The sequence below is a fragment of the Liolophura sinensis genome, chromosome 6 (genome assembly GCF_032854445.1).
Source record: "Liolophura sinensis isolate JHLJ2023 chromosome 6, CUHK_Ljap_v2, whole genome shotgun sequence".
NCBI classification, from domain to species: domain Eukaryota; kingdom Metazoa; phylum Mollusca; class Polyplacophora; order Chitonida; family Chitonidae; genus Liolophura; species Liolophura sinensis.
Genome location: NC_088300.1, coordinates 23713347 through 23737876, shown reverse-complemented (window position 1 = coordinate 23737876; position 24530 = coordinate 23713347). Strand labels below are relative to the sequence as shown.

Here is a 24530-nt window from a genome sequence, read left to right as displayed (position 1 = left end):
AACACGCTGGAATTGACAGCAAGGGTTATCTAGACGTGCTTAACTGATAAAACCTAACATTATACCTGTGGCCAAACACTGGTGACTATTTGCGCTATTCGAAAAGTCCTTCCCAAAGCGTGATGAAGTCAAAAGCGGAGGTATGTCAAGTTGCTTTTTTAGCACTAAACAGACAAAATGTCTACCATGTCAGTCTGATATATAATGCATGTATTCCCTCGATTAAAGGGCTCTACCAGCATGTACTGGCAATAAGTGTCGTTTTGAGCCAAAGAAGTATCAGAGCATAAAGCGTTCGGACCAGCCTTTCTGTTTTCAAATCAATTGTGGCGTAATCTCAATTCTAACATACCTAAACAAATAGATATTATGAGAGATAGCAAATACAAGCTTTGTACAAAAATTTTAAGAAAATTTTATCTTACCCGAGGTAATTTTATTGGCTTTTTGTGTTTATTTTCAACAGATGGGTTTGAAGATATGTGTCTTGTCAGCTCTTGTCGTAGTGGCGCTCGGAAAAGGGCCACCAGCAAAAGAAAGGTGTGTCAACAGAACAAAACGTTACACAAGGACTATCAACATACCAGAGCGGGTCTGTAGATATGTGCCAAGCGTGCCCTTTGCTTGGCTACGTGAAGGTCATCGACACCAATCACCCAGGCCCAGTTTGTCAACAACGTATAAAGTACGGGATAACAAGCTCATAGCTAAAGAGCTCATGAAATCTTTCCCGGGTCTGTTCTTGGACAAGAAAACTGCCAACGAATTAAACACTAAGCTGAAAAAGGAAAGCATTCGTCCAGGCAAGCCTGTTCGCCCAGTCAACCCCGCGATTCGCCCAGAGATTGAGAAAGGGATTAGGCCAGAAAAATTTCCCAACGTCGAACATGATGGGGATCTGCACTGTCCAACGTAAGCTCTTACATCGTTTTCATAGCTTTCCAACAGTAGTATGCGCAATTTGATCTGTTGAGTAAAATCTAACTGAAATGTCATGATTGAAATGTCGTGAAAATGTAAAGTGAAAATGCATGATTGCATCGAAATCCATGTTTATAGATATCCTTTGCACATAGGAGTTCTTTCATGGAAATATAATAACACAGTTTGTCTATATTATGTCAGGGCGTCTGACATAACGTGGTAAAAAAATGGAAAACTTTTCAGTCTTTTGTAAAGTGCAGGGAAAAGAGCATTGTAAAAGTGCACGAAAATGTCGGGATAAATTATAAAACTTCAACTTTATCGATTGTACGTAATGCACTATGTTGAGTTTTTAGGTTCCGTGAATTGTCCCAAGCTCCGAGTAACCTAATGAATATTAATAGCGAGAGCAGGGACATTGTCCACTTTGATTCCGAAGACGTGTATCAGTACGTCCACAAAGGAATTTGTGGGTAAGTCGTGGACATATTATTTTCTATCACTTAGTTATACGAACAATTAATTGATTAATCAGATAACAAGGAACATCTTGAAATTTCATCCATTTATATAAAAATGGTTATTCTGATAAATGCTTGGAATAAATGAAGGACGGATTCAAATAACAAAGAGCATAATTGCGAGCTTTCATTCAGTTATAAAAACAGATAGTTAAGGTCATATGTGTATTTGTTACAAATGAAGAAGGGATTCAAGGAACAAAGAGCTATTTGAATTTTCATGAATTAAAAGGAAAACAAATGATTAAAATGAAATTTTGTTATAAGTGAATATGAGATACAGATAATAATTAGGGAGTTGAACTTGAAACTGGCTAGAAAAGCTATCTAGTTCTACTAGAAAGACAATCACTTTTTACGATAAACATGCATACGGTGTTTAAGTCTGTCCTACATTAATTTAGATTTAGACTCATTAAACTCAGTCTTGCATCTAATGGTTTTAACATCAGCCAATCGCAAAATGAGTATAAAAACACCGTCAAAGTGAGACGTGATCTGAAAGCCGAGGGACTTGCTCCATGTCTGCTCCATCTAGTCTAACCTGTAGGGACCGGAATTCTGCCATTCGCCGCGTTTAAATGACTGTGTAGGCATCCTCAGTGTTGACACGGCGAGAGTGTCTATACTCCCAGTAAATATGTCTACAATATAACTCAATTTGTATTAATTCTTTATATATTAAGTACACCCTATATATAGGATGCTTGAAAAAATTTATAAAACTTGCGGCTTGAGCACATGACTAGGAAAGGCGGTACCATACTGAAGTGAGACAAAAGTTTTAATTTGTGTATAAATTGATCTTCCTTTCAATTGTATTTTGTAAATTGTAAAACATTACATTTATTATTAAAAAATAATTTATTTATTATTAAGATAATGTGTTATTTGTTTAGATATGTAACAAATCTCTCGCAGTTCATTGTAAAATGTGGGCACATAGATTTCTTTCAGATAACAACATTTCAATATAGCAATTAAAAATAATATCTAGTTTTAAAATAGTCAAATTTCACTATGCGCTGACAACGAATAGCAAAACTGGAACTTCTAAATTTTAATGACTTTCGGTTTATTCAGCCGTTATAATGCGGATCACACACATATCTGTTCACGAACTGATTGCAGGTAATGGTCTGCAAACTCTGGACTGAGTACATGCATACATATATGTATATGAGATTCTGGTAACTTGCAACATTCATTTTAATTTAGTTAAACGTTGCGATGTGTTGGAATAAATTTATGGTTATACTTCTTTTAATCCTTAGCTCATTAATCATTTAATCCGTTATAATCATTTGTATTCCAAGTTAGATGTCGCAGTATACATTCGTTTTGCATGTAATTGTTTAAGCATAGTAAAGCCTTGTATCGGTCGTCCGCAGTACAACTGAACATAACAGATAACAGACATAACAAAAGTCTAACACATTCGTATCTCGATCACCGATAGACCGATCTAACCTTCTCCACAGACACTGACTGACCCATCTAGTTATCACAACAGACATTAATACGACCATCTTGTCGTTTCAGTAGACATTGGAACAACGACCTTGTTGTCGCAACACACACTGGCACACCGATCTAGTCTTCGCAACAGACATTAGGACAACAACCTTGTCGTCACAACACACACTGATACACCGATCTACTCTTCGTAACAGACATTGATACACAGCGACCTTGTCGTTACAATAGGCATTGGTACACCGATCTAGTTTTCGCAATAGATATTAATACAACGACCTTGTCGTCGCAACAGACATTGGTACAACGACCTTGTCGTCTCGACAGACATTGATACTACAACCTTGTCATCGCAACAGATATTTATACAAGGACCTTGTCGTCGCAACAGACATTGATACAACGACCTTGTCGTCGCGACAGACATTGATACAACGACCTTGTCGTCGCAACAGACATTGATACCACAACCTTGTCATCGCAACAGATATTCATACAACGACCTTGTCGCCCCAACAGGCATTAATACACTAATTTACTCTCAACGCACAGTTGATAGACCTTGGTAAGTCGGCTTAACTGGCGTTCAAACAGCAACACACAAAACATTTGCCTTAGGAGTCGTGACATTCATTAACCATTGTAAACGTCGTAACATAGCTCTATAAACCACCACACGCGTCATTCATAAACCAATGTAAATGTTTTCAACTGGCTCTTTCTGGTATCCTCCCACACAATGCTGCCCGCCGTCGTATAAGTAGAATATTCTTGGGTACGGCGTAAAACATCAATAAAATAAATAAATCAACATAAACGTCGCTAAAAGACATTCATAAGCCGATCTTTACGTTGTAACAGACATGCATCAGTCAATTTTAGCGTCGTAACCGACATTTACCCATCTTTTAATGTTATAATAGATTTCAATAAACCAATCTTTAAGAGTCGTAACAGATACGTATTCTGTTCCCAAACAGTAAAACTGGACATGCCAGATCGCCAAGCCCCTAATCAACTGAATAGCTAGTACTGTATCTTTACATACAAATTCTCTCTTTTGTTAGGTCTTCTTCCACTCAGAGCTGTAATGGTGGTTCGTGTTTACAAGAAAAGTCCATTGTGTACCTAATGGTATGGAAAGACGACCCAGATTGGCCAACAGGATTTGAGCCATTTGAAGTGGACTCGTACTGCTCCTGTAAGAGCATATCGCCTTAGGCAATCCTACCAACCCAGCCTTTATCTCTGCTACTTATAACTTACCATCCCTCACTGTGTGGGAATAGATTCATTCATGACGTCATCGCCAAGACGTTTGACTTCACCCCAATTTCTCTGGGTCGTATTTTTCTCTCCCCACCCCTTTTTTTTAAACTTTAAAGGTCTTGTAGTAAATTTGTTACATCTTTGCGAGGGACTTTTAAATCCCTTTATATATGTTATGCACCTTATCCTGGGTAAATTATTTTGTATGTTTGTTAATTGTGTAGTAATTATTTGAAATTCGTATAATTAGTTTTTTTTGTTAATTACTCGTATATAGGAATATGACAATTATAGCCCGCATTGCCAAGTGTCTCAATAATATGCGTGATGAATTGCCGGTGGCGTTGTGTTCCGATTGTTTAATGTTTTACATGTTTTCGCTTCGGGCATGACCACAATCACTGCTATCTTTGTGACCAGTCCACTCCTATGTCATATCTATTTATGTAGCGTCATGCTTTCACTTGTCTCATCTTCATCAATCCACGCATTCATTAAAATACTGAAACATTCTTTTCTCAATTTATGTCTTATTTACTGATTTATTTATGTTCATCGCTCATGACCTAGGGTTTATTTTTAGAGTGGAAACAGCTCAAAACCTGCATCCTATCTCATTCTTGTCCTCGAAATATAGTTACAGTGAGGTTTGCATACAGTATATAGTCACAACCGTTAGTTACATCTCAGAGGGAAGGCCCTGCGATAAACTTTGCATATATTATCAATATTTCAGAGTTTTGAACATCACATCGGATCAAATGATGTTTTCCGTTTACTATTAAAAGTTGAAATAACAGGGAAATTATATTCATTTATGGCGTTTTTACATAATTTTCGTTTTAACAATTCAGCGTCAATTATAATGATAACCATAAGAGTAATGTTGTACTTTATAAAATGTCAAAACGCCAATGACATAAATATCTCATACCTTCTTTTACCCCATTATACCCTGTTTGCATAAAGTATTAACTTTGATGCAAAGAAATAAATATGCATTTTTTTATCCATTGTACAAATGGAAATTATGTTCAAAGAAAATGTTAACTTTCCCACCAATATGCACGGGATCTAGCGAGATTTCCGCAAGCCATACCATTCTACTTCTCGCAAAATCCTGAAAGCCGATAATGATTTGAGAGAGTATTCTGGTATTCGTAAATCTCAATGAAGTGTGAAATAGGCAGTACAGAGAAGTGCCGGGCTTTAATCTAGTGGTTAATGACACTTTTCTCTCAATTACCGGAAGACACGAGGGAGGGTTCAAATTTGTGAGGCCTGTTTGCGCCGACGACCCGTCCTCCACCAGTATGGAATGTGTGTTTGTTCTTCACATGGGAAGGTTTGTCAGTGACACTCCGATTTCCTCCACAGCCATCGTATAAGTGAAATATTCATGAGTGTGACGTTAAGCAACGTTAAACGTTAAACAAATAAATAAAAATAATCCTCCTTCTCCTCGTCATCATCATCACCACCACCATCATCACGATCATCACGTTAAACGTTACGACACAAATAATGATAATCCTCATCACCATCACCATCGTCATCGTCATCCTCCTCCTCCTCATTATGACCATCATCATAGCCATCATCAGCAACAGCAGCAACAGCATCGTCATAATCATCACCATAATCGATATCAGCATTATCATCCCCGTCATTCATTCAGCTTTCATGACTTAAATTACTCAGCCAGCAAGGCCCGTCTTCCACAGAGTCAACATAAACATATGCACAATCTGTAAATGTGTACACAAACCTGAGGGATCAAACAGGTTGACTGGCAGGCAAACCTGCATCCACACCTTTAATGACTGGAATGGACACCCGTAGCTGAACAACTCAACTATAATCACCAGCGATTCATGTCAACCGTCTAGATCATTCCATCAACATACCTGATATTGATCAGGTTCCATACGGTCAGCAGTAACGTGACCATGAAAAGGTTGGTGGGAACTGACATTCAAATGTTGTACAGAGTTGCAGTATTAGTACGTTATTTGATACTCTAGAAGACTTTACTTTGGTCTTTCTTTTGGGTGGAGGAAACCGAGGTTCGCCGGGTGAGCAGTCTACCTTTGTCGTGCACAGACTGACACGCGACACTGGTGACCAACAGAAATGTGATACAATGCTAACTGCTCTTCTAGCGCCGTCGATCACCTATTTTCAACCTTTTCCAAATAAACAGCGGTGGAGGATATATTTACTATTAACCTATTGCAATCTCTAAAATAGTAAGGCTTCATATAAAATATATAACTGAAATCATTTGAAAAGGGCATTATTGTCAATTATTATTATTGGAATCTATTGTATTTAGTTATTTGATTGGTGTTTAAGAATGTTTTACTTATATACAATGGGAGTCATTTACAGCTGGCAAGTTACTGATCCAACTATCCGACACGTGACGTACACGTGATACAAGACAAGTGACCTTCACAGAATGCTAAACTGCTCAAAAAACCACGCGAGTGTCGTCAAGACCTCAGAAGCAGAACTAATGAGAGCGGGCAAATGTACAAATTGCCTTTCCAAGGCTCGGTTTGATCTCGTAACTTGTGTGGTGATTCAGTAACAACTAGACCACTGCCCGCTCAACCATGTGTCTCTGGAATGAAACCAGATGAAAACATTTTAAGATGCCTGTCTTGTCTTAGATCAGGATAAATTGCCTGTGTTGTATAAATAGGTTCCGGTGCATTCCACAGGCCTATTATGAGGACACGCCCTCTGATATTGATATTAAAACCTATAAATACAAGACGAAGAGTAAAAATAAAGATTCACTCGCAGAAAATATCTTTTCCTTCTACAGATTTCAATGGACATTTCCAGAACGTTCTTTCTCATGATAAAAATCAGCTAAAGATGTGAGGTATGTAAAAAACAGTTGGAAGGAAGAGGTCACCGTCTAAATTGAATAGAAAAGCCAAAGTCATCATATACTTTGGAACATACTTGCTTTTTAGGTAGAACATTATATGGCAAGTGAAGCTTGTAGCTTTGAAGAATTAAAGATAAATCGAGTTTGTCACTGTTTACATTACTAGCAGTCAAAGCCTATTTTGGAAAACGACTGGCAGGTTTTTCATTTAAGCCGTCACTCTTGGTTTTGTTTGAAGCACATCACTATTTGTATCGCTCTAAACTACGACCCATCCATATCTGATCAGCAAATGTAAATATGCCAGGCGGGCGTAGCCTTTTGAAAAGGGTGTTCCCATGATCTGATGTCCTTTCGGGGTGCGAAGTGCATTCTACTTATTTTATTAAGCTATGCACGTTTCAGCGATATTGATAAGTCAAAACTTGTGATAAGAATCATTTTCATAGCCATACGATGAAACTGTGAAGAAAACACCGGGGTCTTCCTCACGAACAACATCACTTTTGGACGTGAAAATATCCAGTTTTTACGAAAAGACTCCAATGTTTAAACAAACTTTCAGCAAAACTAAATTAACTTTTTCACGTTTATTAAAAAGGATATAAACTAGTGTGTAGTATAGATTTATACATCACATGCTCTGAAGTTAAAAACCAGAATCACTGAACAAAACTTTTGACAGAGTTTAAATCGTTGCATTATATATTTTATATTATTTTTGAGTACGACGTAAACACCACTGAATTAAACAAAATAAACATATAGCATCAGCACTAATTTAGCTATGAAAAACTGTTACCTTTTTACATCTACATTTTATCTAAATCTATGCGAGCAAAACCAAATCTATAAAAAGGAACCCTGAAACTAAGAAGGCGTTTTACACGCCAGTGAAGGCATTAATTAATGAATTATAGACGCTTGTAACATTGTGAGGCCTATCCACTGAGAAGACTTTTCTTCAGACGTTATGTCCTCGGGTCTTAGGGGAGACATGGAAAAAGTTATAATATATATAAAATTAACTATTAAAAGTGTAAGTGTATATGATTTATGTGGGATTAAATCTGAATAGGTGTGCTGTTATTATAAGGCTTACAAATATCAAATTCAGATAATTTGATTAAGTTCATTGATTTCCAAAACAAGTGTAAATCGACTAATTATGCCAGCTGAAGAGCCTAGCGTATTCATATTTACAATTTATGACATGCATGCAGTATTTGACATCGAAATGTTTTTCAGATTTTATAATAATGTTAAAGCCAACATTTAACAGTGGTGAAAGGAAATCATGTATGTCTAATATTAGATAAACACTTTCCAAAGTATTAAAAAGTGTACAAAATGCTGGAAAGATCAGTGTTGTTATGCACCGCACCTTTCTGATACGGTTAACGTTATAAATGCTAAAGAAAATTCCTCGAGCACAGACTCCTACACTCATAAAACATAAAACACATCAGAAAAAGCTTTTGAGTATGGGGTTATGCAACAATCAGATGATAAATCAAAAATTTAAAAAAAAATTCGTGTAAGCTTAAATTTTGTTAAGACTTGCAGACAATAATTACGCAGCATTACAGGTTAAGATGTTGGCATTTATATTTTAAAGTATATAACATTTTGTACCAGTTTAAAATTAATAATATGTTGGTATTTTTAGCGCATCTGCTATGGCAAGAACGCGCATCCAAAGCGTTTATCTATGTATTCATTTACTTATCTGAATGTTACATAACACTGTATCCTAAACTTTTTCACTTAAAGTCAGTAAATCTGGATCTGGATTAAACTAATCCAGGAATGTTGTCGAGCGTTGTCAGCAGTGCACAACTAACAATGGGAGCGGATTAAACCCGCGCCTCGTGTGGCAGCGCTTGACAATCGCGCACATTACCGGCTACACTGACACACATCCCTTTCCCTTAAAACAATTTAAAACGCCATTAAACCATTTGAGTAAAAGTGCTCTCTTAAAACGCAGGTGTTAAATTGTCGACATTTTCTAATGGTTAAAATGATGCAGAACGTTAAATGCTACGAAGTGTGACTGCAAAAGTAATGGATGTTTGCAAGATTTTTACAAGTTTTTCAACATTTTTAATTTAACAAAGATAAGTGTTAGATTAGTAGGGGTTCAAAGTGTTCTAATTTCTAAGAATTTAGAAAAGTGTTTAGCTAACATTAATAATTCTTTCCCTTCACTGCCAAAATGTTGGATCTAACATTATTAAAGTTGTACAGAATTAGCATTTTGTTTCGCTATGGGCATCGCATGAACTGCGATAACACGTCATAAATGCTAAATGCTAAGCGCCATTTAGTCAAATGATGCTGGTAATGTTGGAAGAGTGGCGTGTGCTATTCAAGTCTATAAAGCCGTTTAATTACACCACAACTATACGGGCATCTAGGGAAACACCATAATTCAATTAAGGTTATATTAAAAAAGAGGAATTAAAGTCTTGCGTGCGAAAAACTGGCTCATAACCCGAAAACCTCTGGTCAGTTTTTTTATCTGGAACCAAGCAAGCCTTGAACGACATGTATATCCAAGTGCAGATTCCCATTTCTGCAGCTTAAATCGCGATTGTCTGAATGTATAACTTCTAGCAAATAAGTTACAGACGGGTTCATTCATTTGGCTGTAATAACATAGTCCTGCAGAATGCAACCTATTCCTAAACATCAACCTATTCCTAAACATCAACCTTTTCCTAAAAATACGTGCATTTATAAAGTACCTTATTATAGCGAGAATCCAACACCATTACGTAAAGGGAAGTGGCTCTAAAACCAGTGTTTCAACAACTAAAAACAAAATGCACCATTGACATTTCATGGTGTGACCCGGATCAAGGTTACTCATCCCTAAGCAAACCCGGATATAACGCACGAGAGCCGGACGTTATAACTGTTTTCAAACAATGTCAAGGACATACCCGAACAAAACGTCGAGCCTACTGGTATAAAACAAAACAAACCTTATAATAAAAAAGACTGCTAAGCTTGCCTCAAAAAGTTAGGCGAATACAGACCTACACTCCCACACAATGTACATAAAGTGTTGCAATACATTAAGAAAGAAAAACGGGTAAGTTAGTGGTAACTTCCGGTGGTAATCTTACGCACTTCATGAACTGCATGTATTATATTTTTTTTTCGAATCAATAATTACACATCATCACAGCATATATCTCCATGAGATGAGAAAAACTACTGTAGAATGTTAAGTGACATTTTGTGTTATAAAATATGGCTATTTCAAAGTTTTCGTTCACTTACAAATAAGGACGGTCTGTTGAGTAAATCTAGTTGTTTTCAATATTGTATTTCGAAGTGTGATTTTCAGTGTGTCATTACGAAATGAAAAGAGTTCTGTACACTTAAAACTGAATCTTTAGCATGAAACGAGGTAGGCATTTTACATGACCATCCCTGAAAGCGTTAATTAACGAATCAATGAAAGCATTAATTTAAACATTATAGACACCTATAATTACGAGAGACACGGAAACAATTATAATATAAATAAAATTAACTAAAGTGTAAGTACATAGGGTATATGTGTGATTAACTCTGAAGAGATTTGCTATTATGATAAGGCTGACAAATGTCCAATTGTAGAGGGCATTAAGCGATATGAAACGTTAACTAAGTCCAAGGATTTCCAAAACAAGTGTGAATCGACTAATTATTCCACATGAACGGCCTTTGTAACCAAATTTCACAATTTATGACATGCATCCAGTATTTGACATTGAAATGTTCTACAGGTCTTTAATAATGTTAAAGCCAACATTGTGCAATAGTGAAAGCATGTATGTCTGTATGTGTAAACACTTTCTAATGTGTTAAGATGCTTAACAAAATGCTGAGAAAACCAGTGTTGTTATACTCCGCATCTTTCTTATACGATTCACATTATAAATGTTATAAAAAGTCTAGGTATACGTCCAAAATTCTTGAGTATGGCATAATGCAACAATTAGAGAAATAGTAAATAATAAAAATAATCTTGTAAGCGACTTAACGCTGTTGGCACTCATATTTTATAACATTTAACATGCTGCACCATTTTAACACTAAGAAAATCTTGGCATTTTAAGATTTGCTATTTAAGAGAGTGACTGACCAAGAGATCAAGAATCCGGATTTATGATGAAGTTATTGCAATTATTTCTGTTAAATGCCAAGGGGAAGGGAGGAGCATTAATTTACAGACATTTACCCTTCCCCTTGGCATTTAGCAGAATAATTGCAATGATGCTCAACTTCTCCTATGGGAGAAAGTACCGGCTTTGTTATGAAAATGAAAAATGTTCCTCATAAGGAAAAATAACCGCCTCGGGTTATTACTTGATTCCGGGTTGGTTCTTGTCCAATCAGTGTGCTGTACTGCGATCAGGGATCTTGGCTTGCTTCATTCCAACAAGGAGACTTTTCTTCAGACGTTAAGACTGATATATGTTCCCGCGTCTTACTGGAGACAAGGAAACAGTGTTACAGCATAAATACAATTAACTGTTAAAAGAATGACAGTATATTGCTTAAGCGGGATTTACTCTGAACAGATTGTTATTTTAAGGCCTACAAAAGTCGAATTAAGTTATAGGATACCTTAATTAAGACCATGGATTTCCAAAACAAGCGCAAAACCAACTAATTATTCCAGCTGAACAGCCTTCCTAATCAAAAAGCTGGAATACCGGCTGATGGGGAAGGGTAGATTTCGAAATCCCCCCCCCACAGTTTTGTAAATTTCCAAATCCGAAGTATAAAACTTGGTCAACATGTGCATAAAAGTTGTGTGGCCATGTAAGACACGGTTCCTTGAAATAACCCGCCAAACATGCATTCTGAATCAAAAACGTCAATTTTTGTGGTGCAAACGAGATTTTTAATTAACCGTATAAAGTTTATATCAAGTTCATATCACATGACAGGTTCATTTACAAATTTTAATAAACGCCTAACTTATAACGTTAAAAACGTTCAGAGTGTTCAGCAAATCAGGATGTTCTCCATACTATATATCGAAACACGATTTTCAATGCGTCATGGCGAAATAATTGAGTTCTGTACATCTAAAACTGAAATGTTGCACAGACTGTTAAATAATGTTAAAGCCAACAGTAAGCAGTGGTGAAGGGAAGGCATGTATGTATAATGTTAGATAAAGTAAAAAAAGTGTTAAAACACTTCACAAAATACTGAGAAAACAGTGTTGTTATGCTCCGCACCTTCATGATACTTTCAACATTATCAATGTTAAAAAGAAGTCCCCGAGCACAGGTCCCTACACTCATAAAACATAAAACGTATAACTAAAAAATTCTTGAGTATGCCGTTAGGCAACATCCAGAAAAATAAATAAATGATTTAAAAATCTTGTAAGCTTAATATCTTAAGATTTTGACGCTCATATTTTACTCAAAGATGTTGAGCTGAGGGTATAAAAATATTTGCCTATATTAATTCGCCAAAAATTCAATGTATCGTAAAACACGGTTTAGTACATGTAAGCAAATTTGACCTGAAAGACAAGAACAATCTACTCTGCCAGATAAACAGTTTCGTGTTTCGAGCCTCGTCTTTTAATATTTCAGTTTCTTTTTCACTTGTTCTTGAGTCAGTATCTAACCTACATTTTCCCCGCTGTGTACGTTGTAATTCAGACAAGCGTTCTCGAGGCTTCGGTGTTTATGAGTTTAGTGTCAAAGTACACAGAGCATACATTCTGGAAAAATGTATCGATGTTGTTAATTATGTTTACAATCAGACTATCCACAATTTTCCTTACGTTAGTCGATAAATATGAGAGACGGAGTTGTGAAGCTCGTAGTTATTTACTCAAGAGCACTTGAGAGCAGTCTTATTTACTGTCATCCACTGTGAAGGATTTTAATGGGTTTGGAGAAATCGGCTTTCACACCATTCGTTCTCCATACTCTGTACCCAGCACTTTGTGAACTTGTGTTTCCTCACTTGGTAATTTTTTGAGACATTATTTGGCCACAGACCCCCATTAGTTTTCCATAAGCGACAACGTTAACGTTTAGCGCTGTAGCTCAGTCCCAAACATTCCGCGGCCAATAAGCTTTGGTGCATACCTGGCCCAGTCTGTGAGACAGAAGCCATAAAAATCTATTTGTGGACTTAGGTTTGCCAGCAGCTGGGAGGGGTGCCTAGCAACCCCAAAGGGACGTCACTCGCAGCCTCATCGCCGCCTGTCTCCTCGGGATCAACCTCTTAACTGCGGATTATATACTTACGTGGACCGACTCGCCTTTGGAAGCCGGAATATTCCATCTGGATTTGGACGCTGTCATCAGTAAGAGACTATATATTTTTATAATTATTTGTATTGTTGTATATATTATGGTCAGTTGTATTACTTGTCTATTTTGTTTAAATATATAAATTGAACTTATTCAAGCGTCTTCGTTTTTCTTTGCTTAATCTTGTGTAAGGCCTGTCGCTGATCTGAGAGTTAAAGAAGCCAGTTGTTTCTCATCTTTACTCTCTGATAGTTGTAGCCTTACATTCGCATTATTAGTTCGAGAAAGTTCGAGATACTTTCTCCTGTTCTTCGAAAAACGATGACATGAATGACCCACACGAAGTTGAGTTGAAGGAGCGGATATTAGATTGGCAAAGATTAGATGATGGGTGATAGATGTTTAACCAAATGTCTAACAGAATGTCTACAGGCAATGATATTCGAATCAGTTTTCCATTTAATTACATGCAAACCATTTAGCAGTTTAGCCGAAGAATAAAAAACTCGTCAGGATTTTAGTTCACATTACTTGATAATACATCCTTACGTTCTTTTTTGTCGACGATTTAAAATGGAGGATTTTAAAATATGATGACATTTTTTATAAAGGTAAATTTTGATACTGAATGTATGGATGAAAATTTGTATCTTTAACGTCACGTTGCATTTAACAGAAATGTGATTAATCTCAACTTCTCCTGCGAGTGAAAGTTTCGGCATTATGAAAACGAAAAATTGTCCTCATAAGGAAAAATCACCGCCTAGAGATATTACCTGGTTGTTTCGGGTTGGTTCTTGTCTAATCAGCTCGCTGTAGTTAGATCAGGGAGTATCAGGGTCAAGGTAACGCAGATGAGACCTTTAATGATTTACTTCATACAGTACCTTGTCTTATAAAATGGTTCTTGGTTTTAATTGCTCAACACACAGTCACATGATAATATTCCGCAAAACCTGATGTGCAACAATAACCTGCTCAAGCAAAGTAACATCTCACTCACGAAGTTCACAAGATAATCGTTAAAGATCTTATGCAATTATTCTTCTACAGTTATCTCTCGTTGTGAGCTCCCTATCGTCTGTTTCGTCTCAAAATGATTGGCGTTGTCATACGACTGCGATCGTTCGGCCATCGAGAATAATCACTTTGCCGTTAGCTAAAATTTCATAAAACTGGATAGTTTCCGAATAAATGTAAAAAATAGCAGAGCAACTGGTGAAAATTTCTTCAGTTATACTTTTGTTAAAATTACTTACAAATAGAGCAAATGACCTTCGCCATGGCATGTTATTAAGGGCTTTTGGTGCTTCATTGACGTCAACAGAGAATTGAAAGACTGTGACGTGAATCAAGCAATCGGCGTTTCGAACCCAATAATGCCACAAGGGCTGGAAACCGTAATAAAGGCACACTAATGTAGTAATGAAAACACCAAGGGCTGACATTTCAATGAGTTGGAAGATACACCATTTGGCAAAACTTTTACGTCATAAGTCGATTTTCAGAATAAAACTTAAAAGTGCTCCTTGACATGAGGACGAAAATGGTTGCCGTTTTGATCTCATATCAGCAAATATCAGGCCTTTTATTCATAAAACTTTACACTGCATATTGATAAATGACAAATATTTGTATCCAATGTGAGAGCTACCCTGAACTAACGATGGTCAAGCCAGCAGATTTGCGTTCAGCTGTTTTGTTCAGTCAGCTCTCACTGTGAACAAAGAAGACGTTCAGAAAGGAAAAGCTGATTTACCGGTAGCTGATCTGAGAAAACTGTACCATTTATTAGCAGCGTTCTTTACCATGATTTTGCCGGTCATCGATTCTTGCGCATGGTTTTCTGCGTAGGAAATTGGTACACACTGTTAAAATTCGTGATATTGTGTTGGGTGAGGAAATGAGAAAAGCAGATCCCAGATGTCAGCGAAACATGTGCTATTTATGTATATGAAAGACCCAAAATTAAGACTGCACAACATTACATGGTGCACAAAAATCTGAAGCCACAGATTGTGATATATTCTATTTGTGGATCTGAAGTTTTAATTTAGAACAAGAGGACAAGAAAATCTGAACTCAAAAATTATGGACTCACTGTATAGTTCTACACTCACAGGGCCTATTTTATGGGCGCAGAGTGAGTGATAAGAGGACTAACCATAATACGGCTTAGGACAGTCTGCGCGAAGCCAAAGGTATTTCCATTACGATGGGCCTACCCTCGTTTAACCGGTTTTCGGCAGGTACCTCAAGGGTAATGCTGAATAACTGCGATGATTTGGTAGTTATGCTACCGATTTGGTTCATCACGCCATGGGTCGCAAATCTTCGGTAAAATATTTGTGAAACCTTACTTATTGCGGCTTTTAATTTGTTTTTACCACAATCGAGAGAGGTGATGGGGCTATAAACAACCTGCAAATGAAACAAGGGAGACTACTGATCAACAATATCAATTCTCGAACTGCTACTCATCTACCCATGAGATGAATCATGTCCGACGATATACCCAAGAATTGTATGAGTGGGGGACATCAGAATTCCTAATAATATTTAATAAATAAAAAAAAATAAAATATACAACTCTGAACTGGGCAAATAGACTTGTCTAAGGTGAAATTCTGAAAAATATCATTTTAAGGGTCATATTTTTCATATAGTATGCGATTATAAAGCATATAAATTTATCGAATTTGAAACACAAGCTGGACATTTCATCGTGCGAATATCTGAGTGTGGCTACTCACTGTAAACCATACGAGCTTGCAGGCGACGACGTTTAACAAAATGGCGGCTTTTGTCGACAGGTAACAACATCGTCAGCTCAGCTTTGTCAAGAAGACCTCACTGGATATGAAATCGGTTATAAACATACGACAAATGCAGTGTAATAATTTCGCCTCTCTTTGATCACGCGTATCACACGTGAACTTGAACTAAACTGGTAACATCTGGAAAAATTTTGATAAAATAAACATGCATTTGTTATGGATAGCGTATTTGGTTGTGAATGATTTTCATGTCATTAGATAAAACTCAATTTGATAAACCTAATTAGGATACGTCCCCGAAATATCGTTTTAATGTAATTGTCTCTAATATGATTTCCAACGGAACGTCGATCAACAACATTTGTAACTGAGTAGTGCACTTTTCCTGGTGTGGGAGTTGCAACTGTATACGACCAGTTGTATACTGATTCAACATTGGGGAAATCCCGGTGTCAGTTTCATAATGTGTATTAGTTTATTTATTTATTTGATTGGTGTTTTACGCCGTACTCAAAAATATTCCACTTATACAACGGCAGCCAGCATTACGGTGGGTGGAAACCGGGCAGAGCCCCGGTGAAACCCACGACCATCTGCAGGTTGCTGCAAACCTTCCTACGTACGACCGGAGAGGAAGCCGGCATGAGCTAGACTTGAACTCACAGAGACCGCATTGTTGAGAGATTCCTGGGTCATTACGCTGAGCTAGTACGCTAACCAACTGAACCACGGAGGCCCCTACATGATGTGTAAATATCATGCAGTAATCAGTTACGCATTTTACGCATTTTCCCCTCAGCATGTTCTTACATTCACATGCATCTATTGTAATTTTTCTTGATCCAGGGCAAAGAGCAACTGACATTTAAATAAAATGAGTGAGAGTTAAATTGTAAGTTCGCAATGGGGTGTGTCTAAATTGCCATAACATGCCAGAATGTGGTCCTAACAGCGCATTCGAATTGCAACATCCCGTTAGCATTAATCTTGGCAAGTGTATATATAGACGGTTTCACTACGTTCATTTAACGACAGGCGTGGGATGACTTCGTCTTGTCTTTTAAGCTAAAATTGTCAGAATAGCTTGAGCCTGATGCTCTAACGAGACCTAAAACTGGCGAATCAGAGAAAATGTACTGTAAATAATCAACACGTGACGAAAGTGATGATTCCACTGTTGTTTGATTTCTACTACGTTATTGATCGAACCTACAGTACTAATTAATTATGGTACATCACTTAAAGATCGTCTGATCACCTGACAGTCGATATTTTTGTAGTGAACTATCTCCCGTTAATACGAGTTTATAATCGGACTATAACCAATCGTACATTTATTCTGCTACATTTACATCACCGGCATGGCCAGCCCCTGTTGGTTGTTGAGTTATTTGTGAAGTAAAGCGAGAAGACGCTGGCTTTTTCAGCCTCTGGTTTAGGCCTGTACAAAGTAAGCCACTTAAGTTACTTGCCGCACAAAACCATTATAGGATTATAGCTTATGCATCATACTTACCCGACGACGGCCAGTATGGTTGGGGGCAGAAAACGCCCAACCATCGGCAGGTTGCTGACAGACCTTCCCACATTCGTGTAGTCTTTTATATTATATATGTAATCAATATGTTAGGATATATAAATTAACTAAAAAATGTGTTGTAGGCAAATGTGTTATGACATTTGCCTACACTAGATCATAGTATTAACTATGTCCACAACATCTGCTATAGACTACTAAGTGGTGTAGTAAGGCCACAGTCCAGTGTAGACATTGGCCTACACCATGCACAGTGCTGACTGTGCACTTCTTGGGAAATCCCGACCGCAGAGCCGAATTCCACCACATTTGATGTAATTACCCTGTCACTACACCTGAATTATCAGACAATGGTTCTCAAGTCGAATCCTGAATTATCAGACAATGCTTCTCAAGCCGAAGCCTGAATTATCAAACAATGGTTCTCAAGTCGAATCCTGAATTACCAGACAATGGCTCTCAAGTCGAAGCCTGAATTACCAGACAATGCTTCTCAAGTCGAAGCCTGAATTATCAGACAATGCTTCTCAAGTCGAAGCCTGAATTATCAGACAATGATTCTCAAGTCGAATCTCTGTCAGGGATAAATTATCAGACAATGGTTCTCCAGTCGAATCCTGAATTATTAGACAATGCTTCTCAAGTCGAATCCTGAATTATCAGACAATGCTTCTCAATTCGAATCCTGAATTATCAGACAATGCTTCTCAAGTCGAATCTCTGTCAGGGATAAATTATCAGACAATGGTTCTCAAGTCGAATAGCTGTCCGGGATAAAAACGTGGTACAACCACATGCTGGAAGAAGAGATTCTTCGGATTATTGATTGATTCTGGCATCCAATTGTTTTTTGATTGATTGGTCGCAGCAAGCACTAAAAGAATTCGTAAAGTGCTACTTCCTCTTTGTGTCTTTTCAAATGACTTTATACCTTAAGAATGGGTGTAAACTTAATAGGTCAACCAGTGAATGGCTCTAGTTAAGTGTCATTCTTCTATTTGTACCTTCTGATTTCCTCGACCGTATCGGGAGATACATATCACGTTAGTGATGTGGACGGGTGTTTTTTTGTCGTCCACTAAGGTGTTGTAAAACGTCGACGAAGCACAGCAAACCATATATTTAAACCACAGCAAACGGATATATTTGTACAGCGTGCATGATCTACAGGTAATAAACCGGGGGCCATTTTCACAAAGATGTCCTACTTGTACGATATCGCACATATAGGACAATGATTCGTTAACAGTGACGTACAAAATATCGTACGACAAATGTACGATAAATAAATGTCGTACGCCGCTTTGTGAAAGTAGCCCCTGTACCTGTGCAGATTGGTGGGAAGCCAGTCTTGTCATACAGCCGGGCGAACCAATAACTACCCCGCAAATTCTGGAGCAATATACTTCAGAATACAAACAACTGGAGCTTGAAGAGTAAAACCTGAGCAGCGACGGTAATGTGATATACTTGGCAAATGGTCACACGTATAACCGGTGAAATATTGCCTTAGGTCGATCTATCTACATGTATGTTCAGGTTTTATTCTAGCTGTTCCATGCTTTTAATGCTTCATAAATTGCCTATTACACGCCCCTCGCACCACGGCCAAAGTAAAACTAGGTACCAAACGAAAATTATGTTAACAGCAATTTTCTGGACGCCTGTGGTTCGGAGTTACTCAAAATGCTGTGTTATCCATGAAGAAAGTTGCTAGTTAAAGGTCATTTGGAATAACCTGTCTAGGAGACGGACAATGTGGTTTAGTGTTCGCCCCGGTTACATCATCCATAAGGCCTTTCACACGTTTTCAGCTGGTGTTGTCTCAGCAGTGTCTGTCACTATACACAGTGCAGTGTGCACTAGAGCAGGACAGCTGAGAGTCTGAATACAATAATTCTCAATTTATTCGTTGCACTCACAATGTTTACTTGTTTGCTGGCTGGCATTTCAGCGTCACTCTCAACAAGCCTATACCGACGCAGGTATATCTGTAGTGCTGTCGGACTGACCAGTACACATGGTCGTTTAACCATGCTACGGAAATAGCTAATTTCCTTGCGATAACAATGAAAATCGATTTATGATTTGTGCTTTCGATTTGAAGACAGCGTATTTAAGATGAAAGTATGTGCATTGCTCTATCGAACCAACAAATGCACGTTTTTGCCCTGTCTGTGTATCGGGCTTAAGGGTATTTTACATACATTATCCTGCTCACGGAAGTCATTGCGCACATATACTGACAGGTGCTCTTGTTGAGGTGTTTGCATGTGGTATAAACCCCCTTGTTATGAATGTGCCAGCACACCATTCCTGGTCAACATGTGATCGCATTTGGTTCGCTGTAACACCTGCTATGCGTGTTTTTTTTAACGTTTTCTCAGTGTGTTTTCTTAAGGTTTATATGGAATGAAATTAAATATGTTTCTTTAAAACTACATTTTATAAACGAAGTTAAGGGCACACAGTGCTAACAAGAGCGGCATAATACTGTCTGTTCATATGAACATATATAGTTGACATATATTCAGCATTTCAGCCCCACTAGCTTATTACATGAACAAGAAGAAGGTCACCTTATCATTTCTATATTCAAACTCATATTATTTTGTCATTTTTGTTTTATGTCGAATTAAAGAACAGTAATTATGTTATGTATTCCTTTTAACAGACTAACAGCCTTCTGAAAAAAGGCAGCAGACGCGCCATCCGAGCTGGATTCGAACACGAAACCTAGTTGGTAGTCGTCTTCGGAGAGGACCTGTTAGATGGCCAAGGCTTCCAAATGCTGCCAAATGCTATGTTAAACAAGGGACTAAGTGCTCTCTGTCTGAGATTTTAACTTGAGGCATTTTTTTTGTCAAGTCAGCGCATCCTGTTGTGACGTGTGTTTCATTATTGCTAATTAAATGAGAACTATTTATTTGTCGAAAAAAAAAACCAAAACAACCCCCCCCCCCCAAAAAAAACAACAGCAACAACAAAAAACATTCGTATACAAACTGTCAATGGACGCTCCCGGTCAATAACTGCGGTTTGTTTTAAATGGCGTTTAAAACAAACCGCCAAAGAACCAAGACAGTACATAATGTACGAAATTAGACGGAATCGTTGACTTGATTTTACCCAGGATATATAATCCGGAGCCAGCAAAGATTTATCCGTCAGTTCGCGTAGGAAAGGTTTGAGGCATTGAATATACAGAGCCATGTGTGAAAAAATGGTGATTCTTAAAAGCGGCTGCCATGCACAGCCCTCTAGGGTGGGGTAACCCAAATCTAATTTTATCGGAAACGATCGCGTACGATTATGACTCATTTGATACATTCCTTATAACAACCTGATCACCAAAAGCTAATTATTAAGTTCCCAGTCCAAAATGATGTTCTCTTCCAAAAATTTTAATTTCAACATGTCACTTTTACGGCTCCGTACAGGAGCCTTAAAAATCTTTTCTTCGCTTTACCCCAAGCGTTTGAACACTGTGTTTAGCACTCAGGCATTTTGTTAAGCACTGATGGCTATCATTTGTGACGGCATTACGTCATACACTAAAAAAATTATAAAGTTAATTTTAACAGAAGGTATTTTGTCTGACTGATGATAGAATGTATTCTATTATTGTAACACAATATTTTGTCACATTCAACATAATGTTCTGTCATATTCAACATAACATTCTATTAGTCAAATAGAATCTTTGTGTGGAAATAACACAAAACAGAATTTAACAGTTATATTTAACAGAATAATCTGCTGCAATAGCATAATACATTCTAGCATCACTCTCTGACAACAAATTTTCTGTTAAATTTAACAGACGGGTTTTTTAAAAAGAGAAATGCCAGCCTCCATGCTCTCGTCCATTTCGATTAACTCTACATGTTTCTCTAAAAAGTCGAAACAGAATGTTTGTGTTTCTTATACCCGAGTATAACGCTTTTCGATTATGATTTTCAGTCTTGCTGTCTGAAACTCTAATAAGCGACTGTGTTTTGACCTAAGGCAATTTCATTGTATCCTGCTGTTTCTGTTGTATATGTATGTATATATGTCGGTGAAAAAAATTGTTTCATTAATATCGTAATTAAATTTGGACCCGATGGCCACGAGTTTATAAAGTTTATAGAGACCAGTGTCTTCAGATTGCTTCGTTCATCTCAGATATGATGTAGTTTTGCTGAACTAAATATACAACACGAGTTATTATGTCCCGTTTACATCCTTTTCACTAATCCCCGTGAATGACATGATGTCGAGACGCGTAGTCACAAGCAATATAATCACTGTCAGGATCATTAAAAGTAAAACATTACTGAAAAGTAAGAAGTCAGTTGGCCGTATTCGAGTTTTTCATTATGATCTGATGGCAAAATATTGACGTTGATTTGGTTAAGGCCATGGTGAAAAAAAAGTTTTTGGTAGTGGACGATTTCCAGGGGGATCTGAAGCAATAAAACGATAAATGGAACCACTTCCAATTTACTTACACCACCTCAAGCAAACATACATTACATCTTGACGGGGGGAGAAGCTATTGGGAGACACAGGCCCGGATAAACTTGTGGCCATGGGGTTTAAATTTAATTAATTATCATCTTAGATGTAAAAAGTATTATTTTACGTACATTACTTAGATGTAACATCTATGCCACCGTACAAGTTTACAACGTTACTGCAAAACGTCTTAGAATAATAATCTATAGGGTGGCTGAGCTATGCTTTGCAGGTCAAGTTGAATATTTTGGTGAGACATGTCTAATCTGCTTGCAAATAATGAAGCTACAAATTTAACTGAAGAAGCTATCTTAACTGACTAGATCTTTCAAATATTAACATGCTGAAGACATGAGCCACAGACTGGAAAACGTTACTCATTCGGATCCGGATGGGCAAATTTTATAGAAGAACACCTGGTATTCGTCTACAAAGGTTTGGTCAAAATGACAACACGACTTCCCCAAAAATATAGACGATATGGGATCAATTGTTCGCACCCCTGCTATCCATCACAAAAACAAAGCTTAGAGTTGAGGATCAATTATCCCACAAGCTATCAAATGTTGCGATATGAACACTGGGAACTTACTGGAATATGGCACGACTCTCGCGAGAAGGAACGAGGGTTTTAAAGACGTAATATTTGCAAATGAGTGTACTGTCCAGATCTCAAGCCCGGGTCGGACCATACCAAAGACTTTAAAAATGGTACTTGCTGCTGCCTAGCTTGCACTGAGAAGTTAGAGCAAGGAAACATGACTGGTCGGCCTGGTGTGATTACAAAGTGACTGAGTGGGATGTCATGTCTGGTGTCATCGGTATGACATTTCAGTGACGGCTGCACTTTGGTGACATGAACTCGCACTGTCAAAAGAAGACACAATATATGTACACACACCTAACGGCTCCTCGTCGTCACACAGGCTGCATTGACTTTCACGGAAGAGGATGTAGGAGACGACTGAACGAAGTTCACAAACATCTTTATAGATAATATAACCAAGTTACAACGATTAACCAAATTCACACAAATAAGTGCTTGTGATGAAACAACAACTTGTGTTGCTTTCATTCAACACAGAAATCAAACTTGTATTGAATTAAAATGAGGTAGTTTATGCATATCAACCTAACTTGTGTTAGCACAACAACAACTTCGATGTAACATCAAACCCATCTTGTGTTCAATTCTTTCAACACAAAACTTTGTGCTAATTCAACACAAGATAAAGTTGTTCAAATATGGCACCAGACATTTGTTGGAAAGGACATAAGTTTTTGTTCATACCAACACATGTGTTTTTTGTTTGTTGTGCCCATATATAAAGTTCTATATATGCTACAACAGGAGCATCGATTGGGTAATACTGAGACACCATTTAGATTGTTGATGCACGATAAATTTCTTCACTGCTAATTAAAATACATCCGATTTTTTTCTGCTTTGGATAGAATTGAAAACTTTTCTGCCAGTGTTACATCCCACTCTTCTGGAGGCTACCAAGGTTGCAGAATGCTATGACTTCACTTCCAGCAACCACAGCTCAAAGAATGATGGTCATGCTAGGCTGATTTTTTCATATGTTGTAGAGAAAAGTGCAAGCTGCATATGGTGGTATGGCATGGTACCTCGCCAAAGTTAGGGCATATGTATTTTAGAGGTTGAAGTTAACAAATTTACTACATAAATAGTAAGGAAAATCCATGCGTTCGTGTAACCTTTAGCGGATTCTATTCAGAAATTATGGAAAATTGGAGGCTTTAAGCTGAAAAACATAATCCAATGTGACCGCCAAACAGCGTAGCGTAGAACTCATTATAATTCTTAGTCTGATAAGGTACTGTGACCGACTAGAGATATCTCGTCTCGGAGGCTATTAGGCCCTAAAGACTCTAGAAATCAATGTATCTTATGTATTTGAAATCCTTAAATCAAGCTTTATCTAAAACAATGTTATCTCGTTTAAATATCTTGACTTTTAATTTGACTATTTTCTCACATTTTGCCCAGTTTGCATTACTGACGAAACTAATTTTCTGCATACTTTTGCCTTGCCTTCAAACATATCTTAATTTCAAGAAATTTTGATTAATGGTTCTGTGGAAGATATTGTTAGTTGTACAAAATACTCAAACATGGCCGCCAAGCCACGTGACTCAAATAAATCTGATTGGAATAAATCTGGAATCAACGTCATGAAAAAATATTACCAATATGCTCTGTATTTTAAATTTTAGGGGATTCTGACGTGGTTTTGCGATACAGTTTTGCGGCAAACCGTGTGAACTACATTTGATGTCCTAAAATAACGTTTACGTACCTATCATATGTTG

General features: G+C 37.4%; 1 protein-coding gene across 1 annotated transcript; it reads left to right on the top strand.

Moving 5' to 3' along the window:
* Positions 1–4703, top strand: LOC135469142 (uncharacterized). Its single transcript, XM_064747680.1, has 4 exons — positions 1–140; positions 467–912; positions 1281–1397; positions 3989–4703. The coding sequence occupies exons 1-4, from the start codon at positions 123–125 to the stop codon at positions 4140–4142; spliced, it is 735 nt and encodes a 244-aa protein (XP_064603750.1). The 5' UTR covers positions 1–122; the 3' UTR covers positions 4143–4703.
* The last annotated feature ends 19827 nt before the right edge of the window (positions 4704–24530 follow it).